General features: G+C 38.7%; 2 protein-coding genes across 2 annotated transcripts in view; one reads left to right on the forward strand and one right to left on the reverse strand.

Moving 5' to 3' along the window:
• SHOC1 (shortage in chiasmata 1) overlaps nucleotides 1-23,274 on the forward strand; it is a 255,104-nt gene that overhangs the window by 107,138 nt on the left and 124,692 nt on the right. The window lies entirely within an intron of this gene.
• Nucleotides 1-23,274, reverse strand: part of UGCG (UDP-glucose ceramide glucosyltransferase) — a 33,050-nt gene that overhangs the window by 4,072 nt on the left and 5,704 nt on the right. Inside the window, exons 2-8 of the mRNA XM_083420413.1 lie at nucleotides 14,389-14,530; nucleotides 11,313-11,415; nucleotides 9,895-9,996; nucleotides 7,781-7,893; nucleotides 6,278-6,456; nucleotides 4,132-4,218; nucleotides 532-721 (exon numbers count right to left, since the gene is read on the reverse strand). Of these exons, the coding sequence (XP_083276539.1) occupies nucleotides 532-721; nucleotides 4,132-4,218; nucleotides 6,278-6,456; nucleotides 7,781-7,893; nucleotides 9,895-9,996; nucleotides 11,313-11,415; nucleotides 14,389-14,530 (916 nt within the window). The remainder of the gene's footprint in view (nucleotides 1-531; nucleotides 722-4,131; nucleotides 4,219-6,277; nucleotides 6,457-7,780; nucleotides 7,894-9,894; nucleotides 9,997-11,312; nucleotides 11,416-14,388; nucleotides 14,531-23,274) is intronic.

The raw sequence follows: 23,274 nt of genomic DNA on the forward strand, positions 1-23,274 counted from the left end.
AAGGACTATGGCTGCTCAGAGCAGCTAATCCTTCTATTGTTAGCTGAAGGTGAAGACAACTGGTGTCTGTGCAGTTTTTCTAGTCAAGTAATAGTTTATAAAGCAGAGAAAAATTAGCTGAAGAAGACATGAAGCTTCACAAAATTGTGTCAGAAATAACATCCCAGAGGGGTATTGGCATAGTTGAAGAAGGTATTGTGCTTTCAACATTGTTTCAGTGAGGCCTGCCAGCAAATTAATTTATCACTCTTGAAGTTTAAATATAATCTTGCCTGTCTAATGAGCATACCGTTTGGTCAGCCAGCCAATTCATTCAGTGAAAGCATTAATTACATAAGAGGCTGTCAGCGCAGTTTCCTCCAAGTGATGTCAGAATACCACTCTCATTACCTCTATACACAGCTATTTACAATACGTATTCTAACCAGGATGAAAAAGTTCTAACACATTTTTAAAAAGTTACGTCAATGATTTCAGTTAATTTAGAACAGCACACATGTTAAATATAATGCTCTGATCAATACAACCTACCTGGACACCCCTGAGTTGAATGTAGTCAAATATAAACCATGCCAAACAGTGACACATAAAAAACACCATTATATCCCATCTGAACACATGGTGAACTGCCCATCCAATTATCAAGCTTGCAACAAAGCACTCCGATATCGGCTCACAGATTATTGTGGCTGGAACCATGTTGATCCGTAGCTTGGCCCATCTATAATTAAAAAGGGGGAAATGTATTTTAAACCTGACAATACTTGTCAAGTTATATTAACAAGATGCTATTTTATTTAAGATCATTTATAGAATGCATTTCCATTGCAAATACCAAAGTTGTTAACAAAATAAAATCAACACAATGCAGTGATATACAAACATATCCAAAGATCAGTAGTGTTAGTATGAATGATCAGTGCCTGGAAATGTCTGCATGAAGAATTAGGTTTTTACCAGCCAGCAGAACACCTGCACCTTATTTTCCCATTGCATGTCTGTGTTTGGGGACTGAAGGCGATAGCTAACCTAGTCTTTGGCATGCACAGCACAAAAAATATATGAGATGTGGAGACAAGCAGGGAAAACGCTGGTACAGACTGCTAAACAAGTGAAGGAAAAACAGCTGGAATTCTACCACTTTGAGCATACAAAGGAATCAATATGGAAGGAGAGCTATTCAAAAAGAATGAACATTGTCTTTTTGAATGCCAATGTTACCTAGGAGGAAGTGAGAATAATAATTGAAAAACCAACAAGAGACAAATGCCCTAGTTTTGTTTGGTTTAATAACTGTTAAAAAGGACTTAGGCTGCAATTATGCACACACTTTCTTGAGAAAAATTCCCACTGAACTCAGTGGGACTTGCTTTCAAGTATATTTATTCTATTTAGAAGACTTCTCATAAAATAATTTATCCAGGAGGAGCATAAAAACCCACTATAATAAAAGCACAGTCAACATAAATACCCAAATGTAAAACTGGCACAATAAAGCCAGCAAACAATACTATATAGAGAGTACAAAGATAAAACAGCTCTCAAATACCTATGTACACTAAAACCACCAACAGCAGCACAGGATTTAACACAGCATCAAAAAGACTCTAGAGAGAGCATTTCAGAGTTGTAAGGCCATCATCAAAATGCCTTCTTTTTTGTGTCCATCCTCTGAGCTTCAGACTGGGAGAGGATACAGAAGGGTCTTTGCACCTACAGGAAGTACTGAGTTCCCATACAGTGCAAGCGCTTTATAGGTCCAAACCGGCACATAAACTAGGCCCAGAAATGTATCTGAAGCAAGCACAGGCAAGAAAGGACCAGTGAGTTGCATTCATCATGCCTGCTCACGGGTAACATGCTCACTGGCATATTTTGCACCAGCCGAAGTTTCATATAATACATTACAGCAATCCAAGCCATTACCAAATCATGCATGGTGACAGGTATCCACCCCTAAATAGGCTTCAAACCAGGATACCAGCCTAAGATGAGGATACTTGAGCCTCTAATGACAATGACGGATATTTCAGAGAGGGTACGACTCCTCCAGAAGAGGTTGAATCCCACTCATGCTGAGTGCTAAGCCCTTAATTTATCATGGGTGAAAGCATCATTATTGATTAAGATGTGTTTCACTCCTAAGTAGCTGCATGACCCAAACACTTTCTCAAGGTAGACATTTATAAACAGATGCTTTCCCCATTTTGCCTTTGAAAAGCCTCATCTCTTTTGAAAAAATAAGAGGATTGAGAAGAGTGTCCTTTAGCTTATTTCTCTCTCTCTGCTTTAAGCTGATTCATTTCTATGCAGTGAGACTTTGCAAGATGGCATAGTAATATATCCACTTTTTTCAAGTGAAAATACCATTTTGGCTATATAAGGACTGGCACTGTCTCCTAATCAGTGGTAAAAGAGGAAATGGTCATTATGATATAGCATAACTATCTACAAATTAGGTTAAAATGGATTAAGATAGGTTTTTTTTAAAAGATCCAAGATCATATAATGTATTTTTATTAAAGATTTCTTGGTTTACAAAGGTATGTGCAATGTCTCTTTCTTCAAGTTACATTTTCTACAGATCAGTTTCATTTGTTGAGACATTAGTGTTACATTAGGAAATAAAGGGGTAAAGATGCAGAGGGGGGAATGGTGATTGGGGGTGGGGTCGGGCGGCGGTGTTTCTATTTTACTTAATGTATGTGTGGGGTTTTGTGTCAGCGTCGCTTGTGCAGGTTCTCTTTACTATTCACCTGTGTTCCTTTTGAACAAGACATCAAATGTATTTACCCAAGATCTAGTAAACTAATAATAATAATAATAATTTTTATTTATACCCCGCCCTCCCCAGCCAAGGCCGGGCTCAGAGCGGCTTACAAGCAATCATAAAAACAAGATGAATGATTACAACTTAAAAACAAAAATAAAATACAACATTAAAATAATGGAACATTAAAATATTAAAATGTAGCCTCATCGCAGGAGAAGCCATTAACTAAGAAAACTGATCACTTTGACAATGTCAATATTAAGAGTGTGGAACAAAAACAAGGTTACTACCACTCTGTGAATCATTGTAATAGATCAGGCAGGATAAACTATTTAGAATAGATGACACCACCATCTATCAATGCACTTAGTTGAAGAAGGCAGAGTTACCTCATCAAGAAGTAAGTGATTTCCTGTGTTCTAATTCTTGAGAATTGTTTACAAAATAAACTAAACAAGGGCTCATTAATGAAACTGAATTGATTTATCATTAGTTTAATGACTGCTACAATTTTAATCACACTATATTGGAAAAGGTAGAAAAACCAGCAGGTTGGCAGTCGGAAATTGAAAACTGATCGTATTTATATGCCAATACCAAGCCTTCCCATACTCATGTAGCCATACCACCACTAATACATAATAGAAAAGTACTAACAGACTCAAAGTAACTCTGGCCTATGCCCAAGTACAGAAAAATCTGCCAGGAAAAAGCTGAGGGGAATCTCAAAGACTAGCCCCATGCCCCAATACCAGTTGTTGGGAATCACAAGTGGAGAGAGCACTGTTGCACTCAGACCCTGTTTGTGGGCCTTCCCATAGCCATCTGAGGGACCACTGTGAGAAAAGGATTATGTCAGGCTTTTGACCTGAACCAGCAAAGTTCTTATGTGTGTGGGGGGTTTTTTGTGGGGTGACAACTGGGTGGCTGGGAGGGACATCAATGGAAGAATTAAATAAACATAGCCAAGATCGGACACAAGTCTTTCCACACAAACACACACCCAAAATGGATTTTAGAAATGATGACTCAACAAAGACTGAGATTACTCAGGGAGGACAGAATGCTACCTTGTTTAGGAGAAGAAGCAGGAATGTGGGGCAGGAAGAAGGAAGTGGCTAGAACCTTGAAGAGAAGCATTCCATGCTGCAACAGTTGCTGCGGGGCCCAGTTTGTAATTACTTTGCATTAATGTTTCAAACAATCTCTTGTTCGATATTGCTTTTAATGCTAATTCCTGCATAAAACGTTGTGTGAAATAGTAAACTGGTATTTAGCACTGTTGCAGATTGGATCAAAACTATGATCTACAATTGAAGATACCAGAAAGCGAAATAATAAAAAGTTCAAATTTTTACCTGATCATTCTGGATTGAAACTGGGAAATTGAATAGGAACCAGAGTTCTGCATTGCAACTTGTGTGGCCATTCCAAATTTCCAGCCCCTGAAAATGAATGCACACCAAGAATGTAACCAAGATAACAGGCAACAGTTCTTGTGACCATTTTGTTTCTGTATACTTGTCAAGGACAAACACTAAATTCATTTACTGAATACGTCTCTTAAATGTTTATTACAGCTGTTAACAGTGCTTCTGAATGTAGCTTATTACTCTACTACTAGGGGTATGCAAAGATCAGAAGATTCTACTTGTATCTCTAGTTTGGGGAAGCTGTCCAATTTGTTTTGCAGTTACTCTCTGTCTTTTCAATTCAACTTATTATTTGGGACAGAATTAGAGCTGTTAAAAATGAATTTGTTCTCCTTCCCATTCACTATAATGGAGAATTTATAAAACAGCTATAACTTTTTCTTTTCACAGAAGCAGATATAGTTTGCAAGTGTAGCAGCCTCTCCAAAGCAGATTTAATCTGCAAAGTTGTAAGCAGATACACCCAGTTGTTTTCTGGTGAGCTCAGTTCAAAGTGCTGGTGATGGAATTGGGTTTGGCCAGGGAACCAGATGATTCTCCTCCCCCACCCTGTGGGCCAAACTTGATAGGTGGGTGAAGCCACTCACTTGCCAGACACCTGACTTTTTTGAAATCAAAGTGTTGGTTAATGCACAGCCTCACAAACTGCTTTTCAAAGCACTCTGCAAGTTTGCAATGGTTTCCGCAAGACCCAATAATTAGCTGATTGCAGTGGGTTTCGCAAGACCCAGCAAAGCACACTGCAAGACTCCATTGTGGAACACTTTATCAAGATGTGATATTCAGCTGATTGTTGAATGTTGTGAAACTAGTTTCAAAGCATTCTACAAAACCAATCATCTGATTGTAGCACCTTTCACATGGGCACTTTGCCAAATAAGGCCTGCAGGCTAGAGGTTTCCCACCTCTACTTTAAAGATATACAGTCATACCGTGGAAATCAAACAGAATCCATTCCAGAAGTCCATTCAACTTCCAAAACGTTCAGAAACCAAAGTGCGGCTTCTGATTGGCTGCAGGAAGCTCCTGCAGCCAATCAGAAGCCCCGGAAGCCCCATTGCATGTTTGGTTTCCGAAAGAACATTAGCAAACCAGAACAATCACTTCCAGGTTTGCAGCATTCAGGAGCCAAAACGTCCAAGTTCCAGGGTGTTTGGGATCCAAGGTACAACTATATATTTTGAACTAAGTTAGAAGAAAGAGTACCTTCACCTGTGTAAACTAGCCCATATGTTAATATTAGCTTTGGAGGCTCCAATTATAGGGCTGACAGCAACATCAATTTAAGCTGGCAGGCAGAAGAGAGAAAGTCTTTTCAGCTCTTGTTCCTTGGTTACAGAACTCCCTCCCTGCCAAATTATGTGGCCTCTTCTGTACAACTGTTTAAATGGGCTTTAAAAATGCATTTGCTTGTTTGTCTTGAAGGTCTTAATTGCTGCTGGTTTTGAAACTGTTGATATGTTTAAATTATTTTTATATGAACCAACCAAACAAACCATTTGCTACACTAGTCAAGAAGTTCATAGAATTATAGAATCGTAGAGTTGGAAGAGACCCAAGGGTTGTCTAGTCCAACCCCCTGCAATGCAGGAAACTCAGCTAAAGCATCCATGACAGATGGCCAGAGGGTGAACTCTTTCTTATAAATAGGTTTAGAAGAATGGTTCACTAGCTTCACTGAACACAGAATCTTTATTTAAATAGCTTACAGATTAGTATAATCAGTTTAGCATTATATTGATGTGAGTCAATTATTACTCGTTCACTCCCTTTAACACTGGTAACTGTGCTCCATTGTACTACTTAGGTTTCAGAAGTCACTGGGTTGTATTCAAACAAATCATATTCAGCAGCAGACCTGCTGAAATCAATGGACAAGTTAATCACGGCTATTCATTTTAATGGGTCTACTCTTGAGAATGGATACAATCCAATAGGCATGAACCACACTAACAAGAAGGCTGTGGGTTATGGCTGGGCTTGACCACGTATGCAAAGAAATTTAAGCAAAGCATGCAGTCAGCTTGAAATAATGTACTCCAAGGAGAATTTTATCTGAATATCATCTTACCTGTCAGCTATCGCTTTGGCCATAAAGTAATCCTCAGCAATGTACTGTGCAAAAGCTATGAGTCCTCCAGCCTGGTCCAAGACATCTTTTCTCATCAAGCAAGACATTCCTGTTACACATTTGAAACCAGTTATATGGGCAGAAATATATGTCCTTGGATGGGAAGTGCCAAAATATACCTGTTAAAAGAAAAAGGCAGGGCTAAGTAATCATCTATGGTTCTCTCCTATCATGGCAGTTTTCTTTAAGACTTGCATTCTTTGCTTACCAATCATTATGAATTCTAATCAGTGCAGAGACAGATGCATAATTAGTCATCTTGAAATTCTGCAACTGTTTGTAAAGTTTTGCTCTGAAAAGAAACATCTTACCCTTATGCAACCATTTATAGCTATAGTAACATCTGCTGCAAGCACTGCAGGAATCCCAAATGCAACTTTCCTTATTCAGGAAATTTCCTTCTACGATCCATAAAGCTAGAGCATCAAAGATCTATCACATGCTAAAATGGCAGATATAGATCTATGAAGGTCAACATTATTCAGACAGGATAGAAGCTGTAGCATCTGCTACAGTAGCCGGAGCAGAATTTCTATAACAAGAGTTTTCTAGTAGAAAAAATGGAGAAGGATGACAAGGGATAAGATGAGGAAAAGAGGTATGATAGATAGAGTTGGATGCAGACAAGGAAAGATATGCCTCAAAATGTTTCTTTTCACAGTAACATTCATCTGAAATTACACTAAACAATACATTGTTTGACGTAAAGTGTCAGGTCCAAAACAGGCTTTCCATGGCAAAAAGTTTTAAGACATAAAAGTTAGAACAGCAACACAAAAAGCAATGAAACATCAAATCAAGCAAGCAACAAATGCCCTGTGATTAGACTAGCAGCCGCTAAAAAAACTTTTGTTCCTTTACTCTTTCATGCCACTGCACATAAATTAAGTCTAGTATATTTGCCCCTGAGCAAAATCTCAGTCATGTCCACAAATATAACAATTCACCTAAAGGAAATGTTACAGGCTTTGTAGTAGTAACTACCAGTAGATCAGAATTCAAGAGTGTAGACTAATGGTCTCTCACCCCATATATTGCTTACACAAAAATACAGGGTGCAGAAGAACAAAACAAACGACATGTGGACAAGAGAAAAAAGACAAATTCTAATGGATTTCTCACTTAAATGTCATTTGAAAGCCCAGATGCAAAGGGCTGCTGCTATTATCCTTTTTCTATATGGAATTGTAAGCAGTAAAACATTTCAATGTGTTTATTCTTCAACGATAACAAGTAATCTGGAATTTGTTGGAATTTGGATTACAATAGAAGTGAAAGACCAAAAACCTGTTATTAGTCATGCACATTTTTCCTACTCAAATAGCAGTGCTTCTTCTATACTTTTTGAGCTTGAAAATGTGATTAACTCATGGAAATTAAATATATAAAATAGAAGGAGTGGAACAATTTGGAAAGAAATGGAGAGGACAAAAAGAAACTCACCTGTTCTAGAGTGGCAGCAAAGCCCTGTCTATCTGCAACATAGGGCAGGCCATGGACCAGTCCAACTTTTTCAGTCATTTGATTGGCCATATCAGTTAGTGTATCTGGCGTTACTAAAAATGAAATGTGACTGAGGTTTACATCCATGGATTAATGTTTTTAAAAGCTTATGGATTTACATCCCAATTGTGTCTCTCAACTGGCAGAAAGCTTCTGTCCACAGAATGGTAAAGGAAGCCATTTTCAGCTATTCCCCATCCCTAAATTTGCTCTGAAGGACATCCAACCCTCTGCAGAAGATTTATGGGGGGGTGGAGCTCAGGGGAGAAGGGAATTGCTTAAAGTGGCTTCCCTCCCATTCTGCTGATGGAAGATTTACCATCAGCTGAGCAACACCACTAGATACAATCCTTATATGTTTGGTAAAGTATTTGTCTTCTCAATAATATCCAAGTTTTCAAACAGCAGTAGACTATTACATATTGTTTGCAAAACAGTAACAGGAAATAGTGTTAATTTCAAGAAATCTTTTATTCTTTGTTTATAGTTGGTGACAATATTCTGAATATGAGTATTAGGTTGAAATCACGGGGTGGGGGGGAATACTAGAATCAGGGTTGGGACCTGGATCCTTACCCCCCCCCCACCTGTCAATCACCTGACATAATAATGTCAGGCAACAACTTCAAAAGGGATCACTCTTGGCATCAACTACTGATCAGTGCTGACAGCATGCTGCTTCACAGGTATGCTGTCAGCACCAACCAGCTGACTGACAGTGCACATTTAAAGGCCCTCTTTGAAGTCCATCCTCAGGCACAGTTTGGATTCAAACTGCATCTGCAGACAGACATTTTCCTCTGTTTGCAGGCATGGTTTGAATCCAAATTACAGTTGCAAATGGACTTTAAGGCAAGCACTGATGATCAACTGATCTGTGGAACTTACAAAGCCCTACTCTGCTTTTTGTAAGCACTGCCAATCACTGATCAGCACCGCCTTATCCCATGTTTCCATGTCTCTATCTGCCCACACCTCAAATCCAATATGACATCAGGTGCAGGGCAGGTGAGGAGGCACGTGGGCTGGAGGACTGTCCCCCACTGCAGAAGATAAAGACAACCATTACAGACACTTCAATTTTAAGAGTAAGAGGCAAACTCTAAAATTCAAATTCAACTGCTTAAAGTGTTGCTCAGCCTGGAAGTGTTGGATCTAGAGGACTTTGTCAGACAGTTGGTTAAGTAATGTGTCTTCCAAAGCTCTGGCCAGCCTGCTGACACCTACCATAATGAGATCTTGATTGAAACAGCAATAGTAAGAAAGGAGGAAGCTTGCTGTTTATTTCTAGGTGGATTTCAGTATCCCAGTAGCTACAGCAAAACACTGGGCCATAAAAAACATTTCACAAGATGCACCCGCTACACTAGATACAGCAAGCAAAAGGTGCAAGATGTTCTACTCTAATGCTGATTCAAGAAAATACAGGTTTATTACTCAAGCTTCATCCAAGTGTAATACATAAAGCAAAGCTGGCAGCAGAACTAATCCGTGCTGTAAATTGAGAGAACATATTTTCCATTTACATGCCGTTCCTTATAATACCAGTTGCAGACGACTCTTCTGGCGAACCAGAGCAGTGCACGGAAACGCTGTTTACCTTCCTGCCAGAGCGGTACTATTTATCTACTTGCACTTGACATGCTTTTGAACTGCTAGGTGGGCAGGAGCTGGGACCTAACAACGGGAGCTCACCCCATCGCGGGGATTCGAACTGCCGACCTTCTGATCGGCAAGCCCTAGGCTCTGTGGTTTAGACCACAGTGCCACCCACATCCCTAAAGTCAAAATACTCTAAACTTAACACAACTTCACTTGTTCACATTGGAACCACGCTATTCTTGCTTTTCCCTACCCCTTTCTGTCTATGCCCTACTATTGACCAGTTACTCTGAAATCTGAATTCTAAATTCTGCTGTCTTTTTTACCTGTCTTACTTTACTCTGTCAAGTGCTATGTACATGGATAGTGTTCAAACAGCAGCAAGATCTTTAAGAGCATGTAATTAGGAAACATTTTTTTAAAACCTACTACTGCTGATGGTACACACTTACCTCTTATACCACTATCACAGATCCATATGAGATCATACTTGGCAACTTCATACGCTGGCATTAAATTGTTGATCTTTGGGTTTATTCCAACCTTCTTCCCACCTGAAAAAAACAAAATTTTAGTTATTTGCACAAATCATGCATATGTTTTCAGAATATACTGCTCAGTAGTGCAGTGAGGGCTGAAAACTACGGCTCAGGTTGGGAGCCCTCCTAAATTACCACCAGTTTGGCATGTGGGGACAGCAACAAACAGGCCATGTATCAGCAGATCCTGCATCAGCAGCTCAGCTGACACTAGGGCCCACCAGGACTACAGCATCCTTTTGTTCTTTCATGCTATCTGACCAGGTTCTCAACCTTAATGTTACATTTTGATCTAGCTGAGGAGACAATAGTAGGCCAATTCCAACATCAGCGTAAAGATGGGTTGAGTAAGACTGGGATTGGGAATCAGTGATAGAGCTCTAGGATGTTTCTGCATAATCTGCAGACGTCTATGGATGCCTGCAGCAAGCAACACAGGGACATAAGCATGGATAAGATGGCATCTCACTAAGTGCATCCACATCTCTTAAATGGTGCTGCTGTACAAATCAAGCCCATCATCTTCTATTTACTAAACAGCTCAGCTGATACTACAATAAGCAATAAGGGGCATGGTCAACTTCTCTATTTTGCCACTAAGTGTATTTTGTTGGAAAGCTGAGAATAATATCATCCTTTACAGCAAACATGTTTGCAAACACCTTTGCTGCATTTCCACAGCTGCATTTCCACAGCTGATTTGCAAGACATTTTACAAAAGGAGTGGTTAGAGAAGAGAAACTGCAGATCAGGTTCCCTTTCTTTCCCTTTACAACAGAGAACTTGCTGTTACAAAACTTAAAGAAAATTTAAAATTTAAAGAAAGCAGCCATTGTCAACACAGATCCAGAATTGTTACTGCTACATGGATGCTTTCCTGAAAACTCAATTTCTTTTAAAAATTGTTTTGTACTATTTTAATTATATAATTGTACTTTATTGTTAAATATCACTGTGAAATGTCCTGGGATATATTGAAGGAAGGGCAGTATACACATACAAGAATGGATGGATAGATAAATAAATAAATAGGGCATTCAAGCTATTTCCATTTGGAACAGTGTATGACAGAGATACATTTCAAAATGGTAGGAATCTTTTAATTCTAGATTTATATGGAAGGAGTCACCTGCACAGAAAAGTTATTTTCAGCGCTGTTTGAATTTGATTTACTGATCTTCAACTCTGCAGCAAGAATGCTTTACAAACTTCTTACCAACAGTACTTGCATATTAACATATTAAGCTTTTTTAAAAAATCTTTTGGGTTCTGTGCCAACTGGTCCAATCTATTCAAAGGCAACAGCATGACAGAACTCTTTCCTCACTCACCTATAAATAGCCTCGCATCAACATTGGGATATTTGCCAAGGAGCTTTTTACACACATCAATGGCAGGATCATCATGATCTTGTACACAAAGAAGCACTTCAAACTGTGAAAAGAGATACAGTGCAAATTGAAATATATATATATATGAGAAAACAGTTTAATGTTTAATGACAAGAATAAAAAAGGAGAAGGGTGTAAGATGTAAGATATTAGATATTACACTATCTTGTTTGTGAAAGCAATATTCTTAAGCTTTCCCCATGAGAAGATAAGGGAGCTGGGCATGTTTAGCCTGGAGAAGAGGAGGTTAAGGGGTGATATGATAGCCATGTTCAAATATATAAAAGGATGTCACATAGAGGAGGGAGAAAGGTTGTTTTCTGCTGCTCCAGAGAAGCGGACGCGGAGCAATGGATCCAAACTACAAGAAAGAAGATTCCACCTAAACATTAGGAAGAACTTCCTGACAGTAAGAGCTGTTTGACAGTGGAATTTGCTGCCAAGGAGTGTGGTGGAGTCTCCTTCTTTGGAGGTCTTTAAGCAGAGGCTTGACAACCATATGTCAGGAGTGCTCTGATGGTGTTTTCTGCTTGGCAGGGGGTTGGACTCGATGGCCCTTGTGGTCTCTTCCAACTCTATGATTCTATAACATTTGTTTCCTCTAGAAAACCTTAGACATGAGCTTTTCTATAAACAGAAATGGAACTTCACAGAAGGTTTACATTTCTGACAGGAGTTCTATGTGCGCTGCTGCCATAATTTGCCCAACAGTTTCCCTAGTTGAATAAAAATAAATAAATCTGTTTTCTACGAGTCCTATGCCACAGAAATCCTAGAGCAGCAGCATTCAGATAAATTGATATAAAACAGAATGTGCCAGTGCTTCCCTTTTCTTCTTGATAATCTTTTATTTGATGGTTTCACAAATTCAGCCACTAATAATGCAGCCATCAAGCCCTTTCCCCTTGCCCTCCAGAAACCAATGAAATGCATTCATTCATTTCAGGATGTGACTATATCTTTTGTTCCAATTAGGAAAAATAATCAAGAGACATGGAGTAAAAGTGCAGACTTAATTTTACTCAGGATATAATTCAACTACTTTCCCAGAAGAGAGCTCAGGTGAGTAAGATTTTAACATAAATATCACTATACAGTTCCTGCTTACCCAAAAAGCTGCTGAAAAAATAATAATCATACCTAAGATGGGTAAGCTAACGAGGCTAGATATATTCTACATAAAGTATATATTGCAAATTATCCTTAAGTATTGATTTTGCATAAATGTGAATGGGGATTCGGAAGGTTGATCTTAACATTCTGAATCAGCATTTTTGATAGCAGACAATAATGTTTAACTGACACACCTTTGAACTTAGGTCCAAAATACCATAAAGACTGCTTGGGCCCTTCTATCTTAGCTCAGTCACTGAGATTATTTGGAGGAGTGCTGTTACTCCCCCCGGCCCGCCCCCCAATGTTACAAAGGCCCAATTAGCCTCAGCCAGAAGCCAGGAATTTTAAGTCAACAGTCCCATACTGTGGAACATTTTCCCAGGAGATTTAGGAGAAACCGTGCATTTGACTTTCAAGCTAGAAGACTTTATGCTAACAGGCAAATATAGCTGTTTTGAGTAGCCAATCGTTTTAATTACTGTTTTCCATTGCTTTCAGTGTTCTTTTAAATGTTTTTTACATAGAGGACATTATATAAATACTTCCATTTAAAAAACAACAACCCTGAAGAATGTTGTTCTAAGAATGTTGATTCTTACATTGAGGGGGCTGGAGTAGATGACCCCTGGGGTTATCTACAATTCTATGAAACTTGTGATGTTATACAAAGATGCAATAAATAAGAGTTTAGAATCTGGGCCAAATATAATATAATACAATATCTAAAAAGAAATAAAGTATGGCTCTTCTCATACTGCACTTATTCAAATTAGCTCTTCATGATATCAGGACTTTCCCCCTTCTCTTAGGAAACAAGCCAATCACTGCTACCGCAATTTTAAGCACTAGAGAAAACCAAGAAAAACAAAATTGCAAAGAAAGGGAAAAGACAGATGAAATTAAGAACAAGACATCTGTATCCCAGAAAATGAATTGAGGGATTGTCAGATATTGCCAAGATTCTGGGTAGCACATTGTAACTTTATATGCTACAGTGCTTAGCTCATCCAGGGGAATTCCTTCAGTTCATATAGGTCAGTATCAGCTAAGACAGATGTGAGTAAGAGCACTTGGCCAGCAAATTACAGTTCAAAGCATATAGTAGGCAGGTCTGAACAAGTTTTATGTAGTAAGGGAAACAACTGACCCCACACTCACAAGTTCTGGGAAGACACTGTCAACATCTGTGAGCTTACATAATACTGTACTTATATGGAATTTATTCATCTACAACATTAGCTATCTTATCAAGCACAAATAAAAGTAAAACATGGATTACTGGTGCATAAAGTCATTAAAATTCACTGATCACTTTTGCCAGACCCACTGAAATGAACTGGAGCTGGGCTGGCAAAAACTCTATTCCTAGTGCTTCTGCAAAAGATCTTTCTGAGAAACACAGTATTCTCTACTGGAGGAGAATACTGAAATGAAAGTAGCTCAAGTCCAACAAACCATGCAGGAACAAGTGTAAGCTTGTTATGCACTCCGACTCCAAAGGCCTGTTACCCAGCGGGGGCATAGAAAACAAATCGTTCAGTCCATTTATCGGTATGGAATTAGATGCGTGCTACAACCTATTTTGGTTATCGTTACAAATGCAAAACGTCTGACAGTAATCCGCAAGGGTTACAGGACACACAAACACACACAATCTCTGAAGCAGCCATCCCTACCTAGTGTAGTGCCCTCTAGATGTTGCTGGTCTGGTCTACAGTTTGCACCAGCCCAGCCCATTGGCCACACTATTTGGGGCTGATGGGAGCTGGAGACCAACAACCATTGGAGGGCACCAGGTTGGAGAAGGCTGCTTTGAAGTATTATGCATTTTAATATTCCATTAGGCAAGAGAGAAGACCAAGAGGATAGCTTTTTAAAAAAGAAGACTGTTGATACATACTTTGGGATAATCCAGTTCAAAGAAGGTTTCCAAATTGTTGATAAGGTTTGGATCAACACCCTTTAAAGGCTTCAGAAGTGAAACACCAGGAAGCTTGCTATATGGCTGTTTGTCTGTCGCTTTCTTGTTTAGGTGTAAGTGCCTAAAAAAAGAAAAATGCTGGTTAGGAATACTGATTATTTAAACATTCGTATTTTGCTGTTCATTTACAGTTTGATGTAAGGCTAATTACAGTTAAGTTTCTGTAGTAGAGTGCATAAATAGCTTTCTGCATGCTGGTGCGCTCTAAATAGCAGGTTAGGACGCAAGGGAAACACCACATCCAACAATTCTACAAGTTTATGTACAGCACAGACACCTGACTGCACTTATCTGAATAGGACCCCAAAGGGCAGAATGGATGCACAGGACCAGTCGAGGTCTCTCTTTTTCCAGTGCCCACCAAGCTATAGAGTCAATCAGTGCTATGGGACCATTGCTCTTCGGTCCCAACAGCTGAAACAGGAATGGTTTGCAGAAATAAGAACTGTGTTTGCAGATCACAATTGTTGTCCAAGGAGGTAAGAATTTTAAACCAATTAGATTGCTCCCATGTTGAATCCCTCCTCTGAGTTTTTTACAGCAATAGATATTTCTTCTCTATGCAGTGACAAATTTCCCCAAAAATAATTTCTACTGGTTTCAGAAAAGGGTTTTCCCTCAAGTATTTAAGCATTGAAGAAAAGTGTTAAATTTCCTCTCCACACCTGCTCTGATAATTAATTATCAGCCATCTCCAGCTGACAGTTTTTTTTTTTGTTTTTTTTAAATGCACACTTGGCATTTTATGTCGCATCTAGTTTGGTACAAAATCATCCTAGTGATTATATTAATCGTGAGTTATTAATCCATATCTATACTGTACTTTAAACAGGCTCACACTAAAAAAAGGAGATGTTTGTAAGTCCTGTGTTTTTAAGCTGCATGCACAGAGGCTGGTAACTTTCTAGAACAGAGCACAAAAACATTTGGGGAGTTGCCATAAATTAGATGTCTGTACAGTTTATACTGCAAAATAACTGTTGAGGTTTCCTTATAATGTAGCAGAAGGTTAACTATGAAAGGACCCGCAAACCCAACCATTAATTTACCCCCACCCCTTTTACACACTCTCCCTGAAGTTATTTCTACAGCTAAGTCAGCTTTCCAATAATATTTTCCAGCTGCTTATAGAAACTCATCTAAAAAAATGGTTTTATCACAATAATGTACACATTTATTAATGTATTTTGGCTTTTAGAACAGCTGAAATGTGGAAAACGGAATCTGAAACTGAGATACGAGTGCCATTTCCCCCCTCGTGGTCAAAAGAAGGTAATTCTGTGCCAGATTCATGAGATGGTCTGTTTTTAAATGTATTTTATGGTGTTTCTGATACTGTTTTATGATTCTTATGATATTTTATATTATGTTATTTTTGAATACCACTTACAGATTTTTAAATAAGTGATTTAGAAATGCCTTTAAATAAGTAAATTTGAGGCAAAACTGTTCCAGCAATTTGGGATGCAGAGAGTTGATGGAGCTTAATTAGTAGACTTGCAAGTAGGTTCACAAATAAGCTTAGGTTACAAACATTTTTAGCAGTCCTCCCACATATTTCTGCCTTAAAGGATTTGTGTGCTCTAAAAGAAAAGAACAAAGTTTCATAAAGCTTCCACCACAAATCACGAAACCCAGCAAGCCCAACATTTAAAAACCTTCCATACAGTGGTTGGAATATCAACCCTCTTTCATGCACCCTTTGTAGCAACGTCCCTGCCAGGAGTGTCTCTTTCCACAAGGCTATCCAAGAGGAAAAGAGGAGCCACATCATTATCCATTTAAGTCAGCATTAAGTGGCTGGTCATTTATTCAATGTGCTCAATATGTTTTGGAGTGGAATTGTAGATCAGAAGTGTTTAATTAAGAAAAAAAAGTTGCTAAAATATTGGTGACGAGAAATGAAGCATTTGTCCCTTTTGCCAATCTAAAACACACTTTTCCTTAAGGTCTACTGCAAGGGTCAGGAGAGAGATTAATGCCAGAAAAGAGTTTTAGAATTAACTAAAACTCCCTCATTACTAGGTTTGCCATGTCTTAATTCTATGAATGGGGTGCCTTATTTAAACTGACTATCTACTCCTAAATACAGGGTGGCCCAAAAGTAGATATGCTGCTTTAGGATCCGCTTTCTTTGTTCTTGACTCAAGTTCACTGTCATCATTCACAATATCAGTTACAAAAAATAATCATTTTATCTGACTCTGCCATTCTTTGCAACTGCAGCCTGAAATTTAACTGCCACTTTGTTGTGCGTCAGTTATGTGTACATCTTTTTAAATGCAGTTTATACTGAAGAATCTGTTTATCTTTTCTTATACTGGAGGACTCTTCAATCAAAGGGCAAGTTGCAAAATTCCTAAATGCAGCTATTTCACTTGGATAATCAAATATTCCCTTTTGATTGTGCCTTTTGATTCCCCGCCCCCCACTGCCTTACAACTTTATTTTATTCGTGGTCAGCTGACCATAAAGAAATTATTTTTAGATTGAAAATAAATATGGTGCTCAAATGGCCCATCACAAAGTTTAGAGTGCAGGCATGTTAAGGTGCTAGAGGTTCACCTTCCTGATACATTATATAAATGGAAAGCACACCTTATGGTGAGGCAGAAAATAGCAATAAAAATCACTTACACCTATGGAGTTTGCATTACTGTTCCAATTCTCCAAATAAGTCAAATTTGTACACTATGAGAAATGATGGAAGAAACTGAGAGAAAGCACAGGAAGACTGGCTAATACTTGGATGATGTAATGTGGATGCCTAATAAACATGAGGTGCAGCAGTTCCACACAAAACACTAACAGAAGCATAGCTACTAATGAAGTTTTGTTTAGGCAGGCTGTTCTAACAACAGAACATCTCATATTTCTCTAAGGCTTGGCACATTGTTTCCACAAACATATTATCCATGCAAAGAGGGCAGTCTTTCAACTAAGTTTACTTTGAGCAAATTCACTAAAATGAATGTACATGGCCAAGCTGTGTCCACTAATTCCAGCAGGTCTACTCTGAGTAAAACCTATATGAAAACCATTCATGGTTTGTAACCTCGAGATTCTGCATTTTAAGCATCATCTAAATTTCCAAACATCAGCAGTTCAGCCATGTTCTGAAGAAGACAATTTTCCATTACGTGATGCATGCAGACTCCTCAACACAAAAGTTAATAGGGCAATTCTTCCCTTGTGTCCATACTGTACATGCCATTGCATTGGGGGTGAGTGACCAATGGACCAAACCTAACTACAGAAAGCAGCACTTAGTTACTGCTGTTCCAAACTCTGTGCAGGAGGAATTTGAAATATACCACCATTGGTGTTGGCTAAGTTCCACTGCATTGCTAAGTCACGTCACAGAGCTGAAAGGGTTTAAAAACAGGTGCAAGTCGCTCCTGGCCCTACCCACAGAATGCCCTTTCAGGAATTAAGGCCATGTTCTGCCAGTGCTCAGTTCCATTGGATGAGCTAAATTGAGGGATTTATGCTATCTTAGCCCCAGTTTAGCCAGGCAAGCCCAAGACCCAAATACAAACTCACTCATCCTGGCAGATCTTGGGTTTGGATTGGACTGAAAGACTCACAAATATAGGAATGTTCAAGTCACCACCCTATACCCTATTATGGTATATTCAGAACAGCTTAATGAGACACCCAAGTACTTGCCATCATTCTGCATATTGTGATAACCACAGTCCAAAGTCAAGTGACTTTGTGACTGTGTGCACACCTTTACGATAAGCAGGTCAGCCCACAATTAAAATTATTTTAGCAAACAATATCAGGGCCTTTTCTGCGATAGGCTTTGGATTTGAGATGGGCTCCAAGATAAAGTGCAGGGATGCACTTTTCTCATTGAAAGATATGCAAGACTTAGCTGGCCAGCTTTTCCAAGATTTGTATGGTTCGTAATGTTTAATTTTAAGCATTATGTTTGTGATTGCTTTTTATTATGTTACTGTTAATGATTTAACAAGATGCACTGAGCAGATGGAGAAGGCATTTATGATCTCATCTCACTTGCACCATATTTCACCCACTACAGAGATATAAACAATTTTAGTCCAGCTTATTTTTCTTGCTAGCAACTTTGGTTTTGCATGACTAAACTGAAATCCTGTGTATTAAGATGATGTTGCAAAGTGTACAAAGGAGGTGACTATCACATCTTTTCACCCACACAAACTTAAAAAAAACCCTGTCTGGATGACAGTACATACAAAATATTTGGAAAGGATTTTTTAATTAAAAAATAACCCTGTTTCCAACTAACTTTACCTAAGGGTCAGCTGGAAGAGTCAGTGACCCATTCCCATAAGTAACCTCTTGAGTAACAAGGAGAGGTGGAACCAAAAAATGTTCTATATTGGGGTGGGAAATCTATAGCCTTCCAGATTATATTAACCCCATTTCCCATCAGTCTAAGCCACTGTTACCAATTGTCAGGGACGATAAGAGTTATAATTCAATAACATTTGGAGGACCACAAACTCCCCACCCATGCTCTATAGCTTGACTAAGAACCTTTGCATGAGGGACAAATGCTTATTAGTAGTAACAATATTTCTTGGCCACCCCCCTCACCAGAAAAATCCCAGGGCAGGTTACAGTTTATAAAAGTACAATATAATTAGAACAGCAACAACCACCTCACTCAAATGTAATTCCATACGAAACATTAAAGGGAGAACACCAAAATCAATGTTTAATTCTATTCAGAGGTAAGGCCCATTAAATCATAGGGGAAGGGCTGTGATTCAATAGTAAAGCACAAACTTTGCATTTTTCAGAAAACTGGCATTTTTTCCACCCTACAGTCAGCCTGGACTGGGAGTGAGGACAAAGGGAAGCAAACATTTTAGGCTTAGCTGAAAAGGGATTATCTTTTAAAACACCCGTCGAATGCTCCCCAAAGCTTTCTAAACTGTAAAGGACCAATCCCCTTCAAAGGTTAAGAGCATTATTGGAGATAAAGTTTTGCCATAGAGGATCAGTCCATCATAATCTGTAAACTACAGCAGGGCGTGCCCCTTTAACCAACAGGTGAGGTGGATAGCATTGATCAAAGGTGAATTTCGTCCAAGGGCAATTTCTCCCTTAACCAATGCTGTTTTCCCAAGGATCCTCACTGTGTACTCAAAGCTGCCAGATATTTATAAATAGCAAAACAGACACAAGTGTACACAGGTGCACTTTTCTTAACCGCACCTATATTGGAAAAGAGAGACGTGTTCAAAAGAGCCCAGGAGAGTTTCAGAAACAATTTGTGTTACAGCCTGAGGACACAGCATTCCAAAAAGGGAAGAAGTGCCTATGGGGTCATGTTAGCCCTTGATGTGATCTAATGCAACTCTCCAGTTGATATTTAAAGACAACAGCTATTTCATGCAACTTTGGTGCACATATGAGATATAAAAGGAATGGCATAGATATAAAACATGTCAAGTGGTAGAATAATAGAATCTGGCATCTCAACACACTGTCAGCCAAACTGAGCCCCCTGAAATTTTTACACTTGCATAACACCAATAGCCTAGGATGGTATTACAGAGGTTTGCAAACTCCAAAATATTGTTCTAAAGCCCCTATACTGCTTCTTGATATTCTGGTAAGTAGATCATACTGAGGGTACTTGTGTATGAAATATGCAAGCAAAATTCCATTTTAAAAATCTTCCTAAGCAGCAGGTTTCTGTAGAAAACAAGCTCATCTTCATTATAATATTTTTCCATAGAGCTGGTGCATGCAAATGAGGAAGTCCCTAGTGAAATCACTAGGGAGCTTAGGCAAGCCACTATTCTCAACCTCCTCTCCCGATTTGCAGCATGGGGGATAGTAACAGTAATGTATCTTATGGGATTTTAGTAATGCGTGTGAAGCTATTCTGAATGTCTGAAAGCACTATATAAATTATATTGTTATTGTATAAGTTGTTTCCAAAAGGTCTGCCAGGTTTTGAATAAATCTATATTTAAAGCTGCATATGCTAAATTATACCCACATGTAAAATTACAGCATAAAACTAATGCAGTTAGGACTGGAATCTTTTTAATTATCTCAAGAGAGAGAAAATGTTACAGAATGTGGAAAGAATGGTACAATACTGGGATTTATCTAGTGGGAAAATATCGTCCCAAAAAGTATTACACTACCCAAAGGCCAAAGTTTAAAAATAGTGTTTAAAAATATGTGTTTAAAGTGTTTAGAAATATGCTAGAAACAAAGGAAGAGACTAGAGAATATACTGGATGGTTAGGTGAACTGTAGGGAGCTGAAATGCTGAAAAGAATGAACAGTGGACTCTCACCTACTTTGGTTCATCCTTTACAAAAGAACACTAAGAAGCAGATGATCATGAAATAATAAGGACATTTGCATCAGGAAAATCTGAATTCATTTAAATTGGAATCACTATTATGTATATATGATACCTTAAAGAGTCTCAGGAAAAGTGTTTTAAAAAGAGAAAAAAAAGCCAAAAATTGCTGACTTGGTAATTTTATTTTACTTTAGAAGATACCAGGGAAATATTCAATATTCAAACACTGGATGAAAGTGAATACTAGTAATCAATACCATTTGATGTGGCAGACTAACCCATTTACCTTACTTGGAAAAACAATTGGTCCATTATGCAATTCAGTTCCTACAATGTGCATAGATCCCAGTAAGTTTTTTTTATTGCAGTTCCAGATATCATTCTCATAAGCAAGCTTGAGAAATTACAGAGCTGACCAAAATTACATGAAGATGGAAGTACAGAATGTAATACACAACAAACTGGGAAAGATGAATGTGGGAATATTAAGGATTCAATGGTATTCAGTATCCTTACCAATAACTTGTTGAATTAATTAAATGATGCTTGCCAGACTTGCAGAGTAAAAGTTAGAAAATGAAGTGTAATATCTAAGATTATCTTTTTTTAAAAAATTAAAAAACACCTAATCTTGGATAGATTTGCAGACAGTAAAAACTATACAATGACATTAAAAGGAAAACACCAAAATGCACTAGGAGAGAGCTAAAAGCCAAACTGCTCAATCTGTGGGAGCAAAATCAGCTATCTAATTATGCATTTAGAAACAACTTTGAAAGCAGCCACAAGAGTATGAATTTGACTGGAGCAATAGTGCTGAGCAAGAGTGTTCAACCTTTCCCTGATGCTCCTTTATGGGTGTAAATAAACTCCAAAACTTCCATTAGCTCAGCAGTAGAAAAACAGAAATAACTAGAACCATAACCCTGTCTCAGAAGGAAATAGAAACTGTACAATAAAACCTGAAAATATGCTGCTCTCTTATGCCAAAGCATCCTAGAAGACACGGGAAGTCAGGAAGGAATGGAAATGCCAGAAGTGCATAATCCTGCTATAGAGAGAGTGTACAGCCTTCTACTCTTACTACCAGGAAAGAGACAGAAAGCAAAACATAGCCATCCAGGCCTTTTTGTCTCTTTCACTCTAGCAGGAGGTGAGAGGCAGAAAGAAATAAAGCAGCCAGCTCCTCTGTGTCTGTCTGACTGGGTGAACAAGTGGGTCTGGCAGAAATTGCATCCTCTTTCTGTTCCTATTGCAGGGATGGAAAAGGAAGACAGTCCTGCCAGTTGGCATATTGTATGCAGAATTCTACTTAAAATGGAGCTCCATTCTGGAGGAACCATGTAAAAACATCCCCATCTTCCACAGCCCAGAATAGACAGAGGGAGCAAGCCCTTTATGCAATCTTCAGGAGAGACTCTAAAGAGAACTCACTTAGTTATTTCTCTCACACTTGCAAGAAGGGAAACATGCTCATCTACCTAATCCAGAAGATATATCTGTGTTAAATAGGACTAAGACTATCCTCCAGGCAGTTCCCTCATTTCTACAAGGGGGGCTGGGACTGCACAAGAGCTATCCCACTTGGCCACCTAGAGAAAATTATCAGAAGCCTCAGAAGCAGTATTAGAAACTAGATATATAAGCTAATCACCGAATGTAACCCTAAGCAGAGTTTGTGGTTGTCACAATGAAATGTCTAGGCACCTTTTATTTTTATTGTTATTCATTTCGTTTCTATACTGCTTTATATTCTAAAGAAAAAAAATCTCAAATTGGTTTACAACACATTAAAACACCAAATAAAGCAATCCAGAATAAAACAAATTCAAGCTTCAAGAAAAGTATTTCAGATCCTTCTCCAAGGGACATTTTGCTTTCTCGATATTTATTTACCTGCTTAATTTATATAGCTGCCCCATAGCAGAAGTACCCTAGGAAGCCATTGTGGGAGAGTGGTTAGCATGTCAGGCTAGGACCTGGAGGATCAGCCTCAATCTCACAGAGTTGTTGTAGGGATTAACTGCAGAGGGGGAGGGGTGAACCATGTACTCATTGGAGAAAAAGGTGGGCTATAAATGCAATAAATAAGCCCTTCTGCTCACCTGCTTAAGAAAGCTGGAGAGGCCAGCCAGATGGAGATGTCAGTTACCAACCTGGCATCCAGAGACCTCCATATGGTCGCAACTGGACCCACACTAGTCACAAAGCACACCTGGCTAATTTCTAATGCTGATCAGAGGACTAGGCAGTTATTTGCAAGCCTACAATACTGCTTACTCAACACAAGTAAGAATTCAGCTCAAGGAGAGTTTATCACTGGTGGCCAAAACTGTTCAGCAATACTTTTTAGGGTGATGGGCAGGACTGCTCCTCTCAGCCCTTTGGATGCTATTCTGAGACTCTATCCACCTTCTACTTCCTCTACACCAAATAAAGCTCCTTCCATAGTATGTGTGCAATAAATGTAACTTTTATTAGCA

Source organism: Podarcis tiliguerta (genome assembly GCF_965153285.1).
Source record: "Podarcis tiliguerta genome assembly, chromosome: 17".
NCBI classification, from domain to species: Eukaryota; Metazoa; Chordata; class Lepidosauria; order Squamata; family Lacertidae; genus Podarcis; species Podarcis tiliguerta.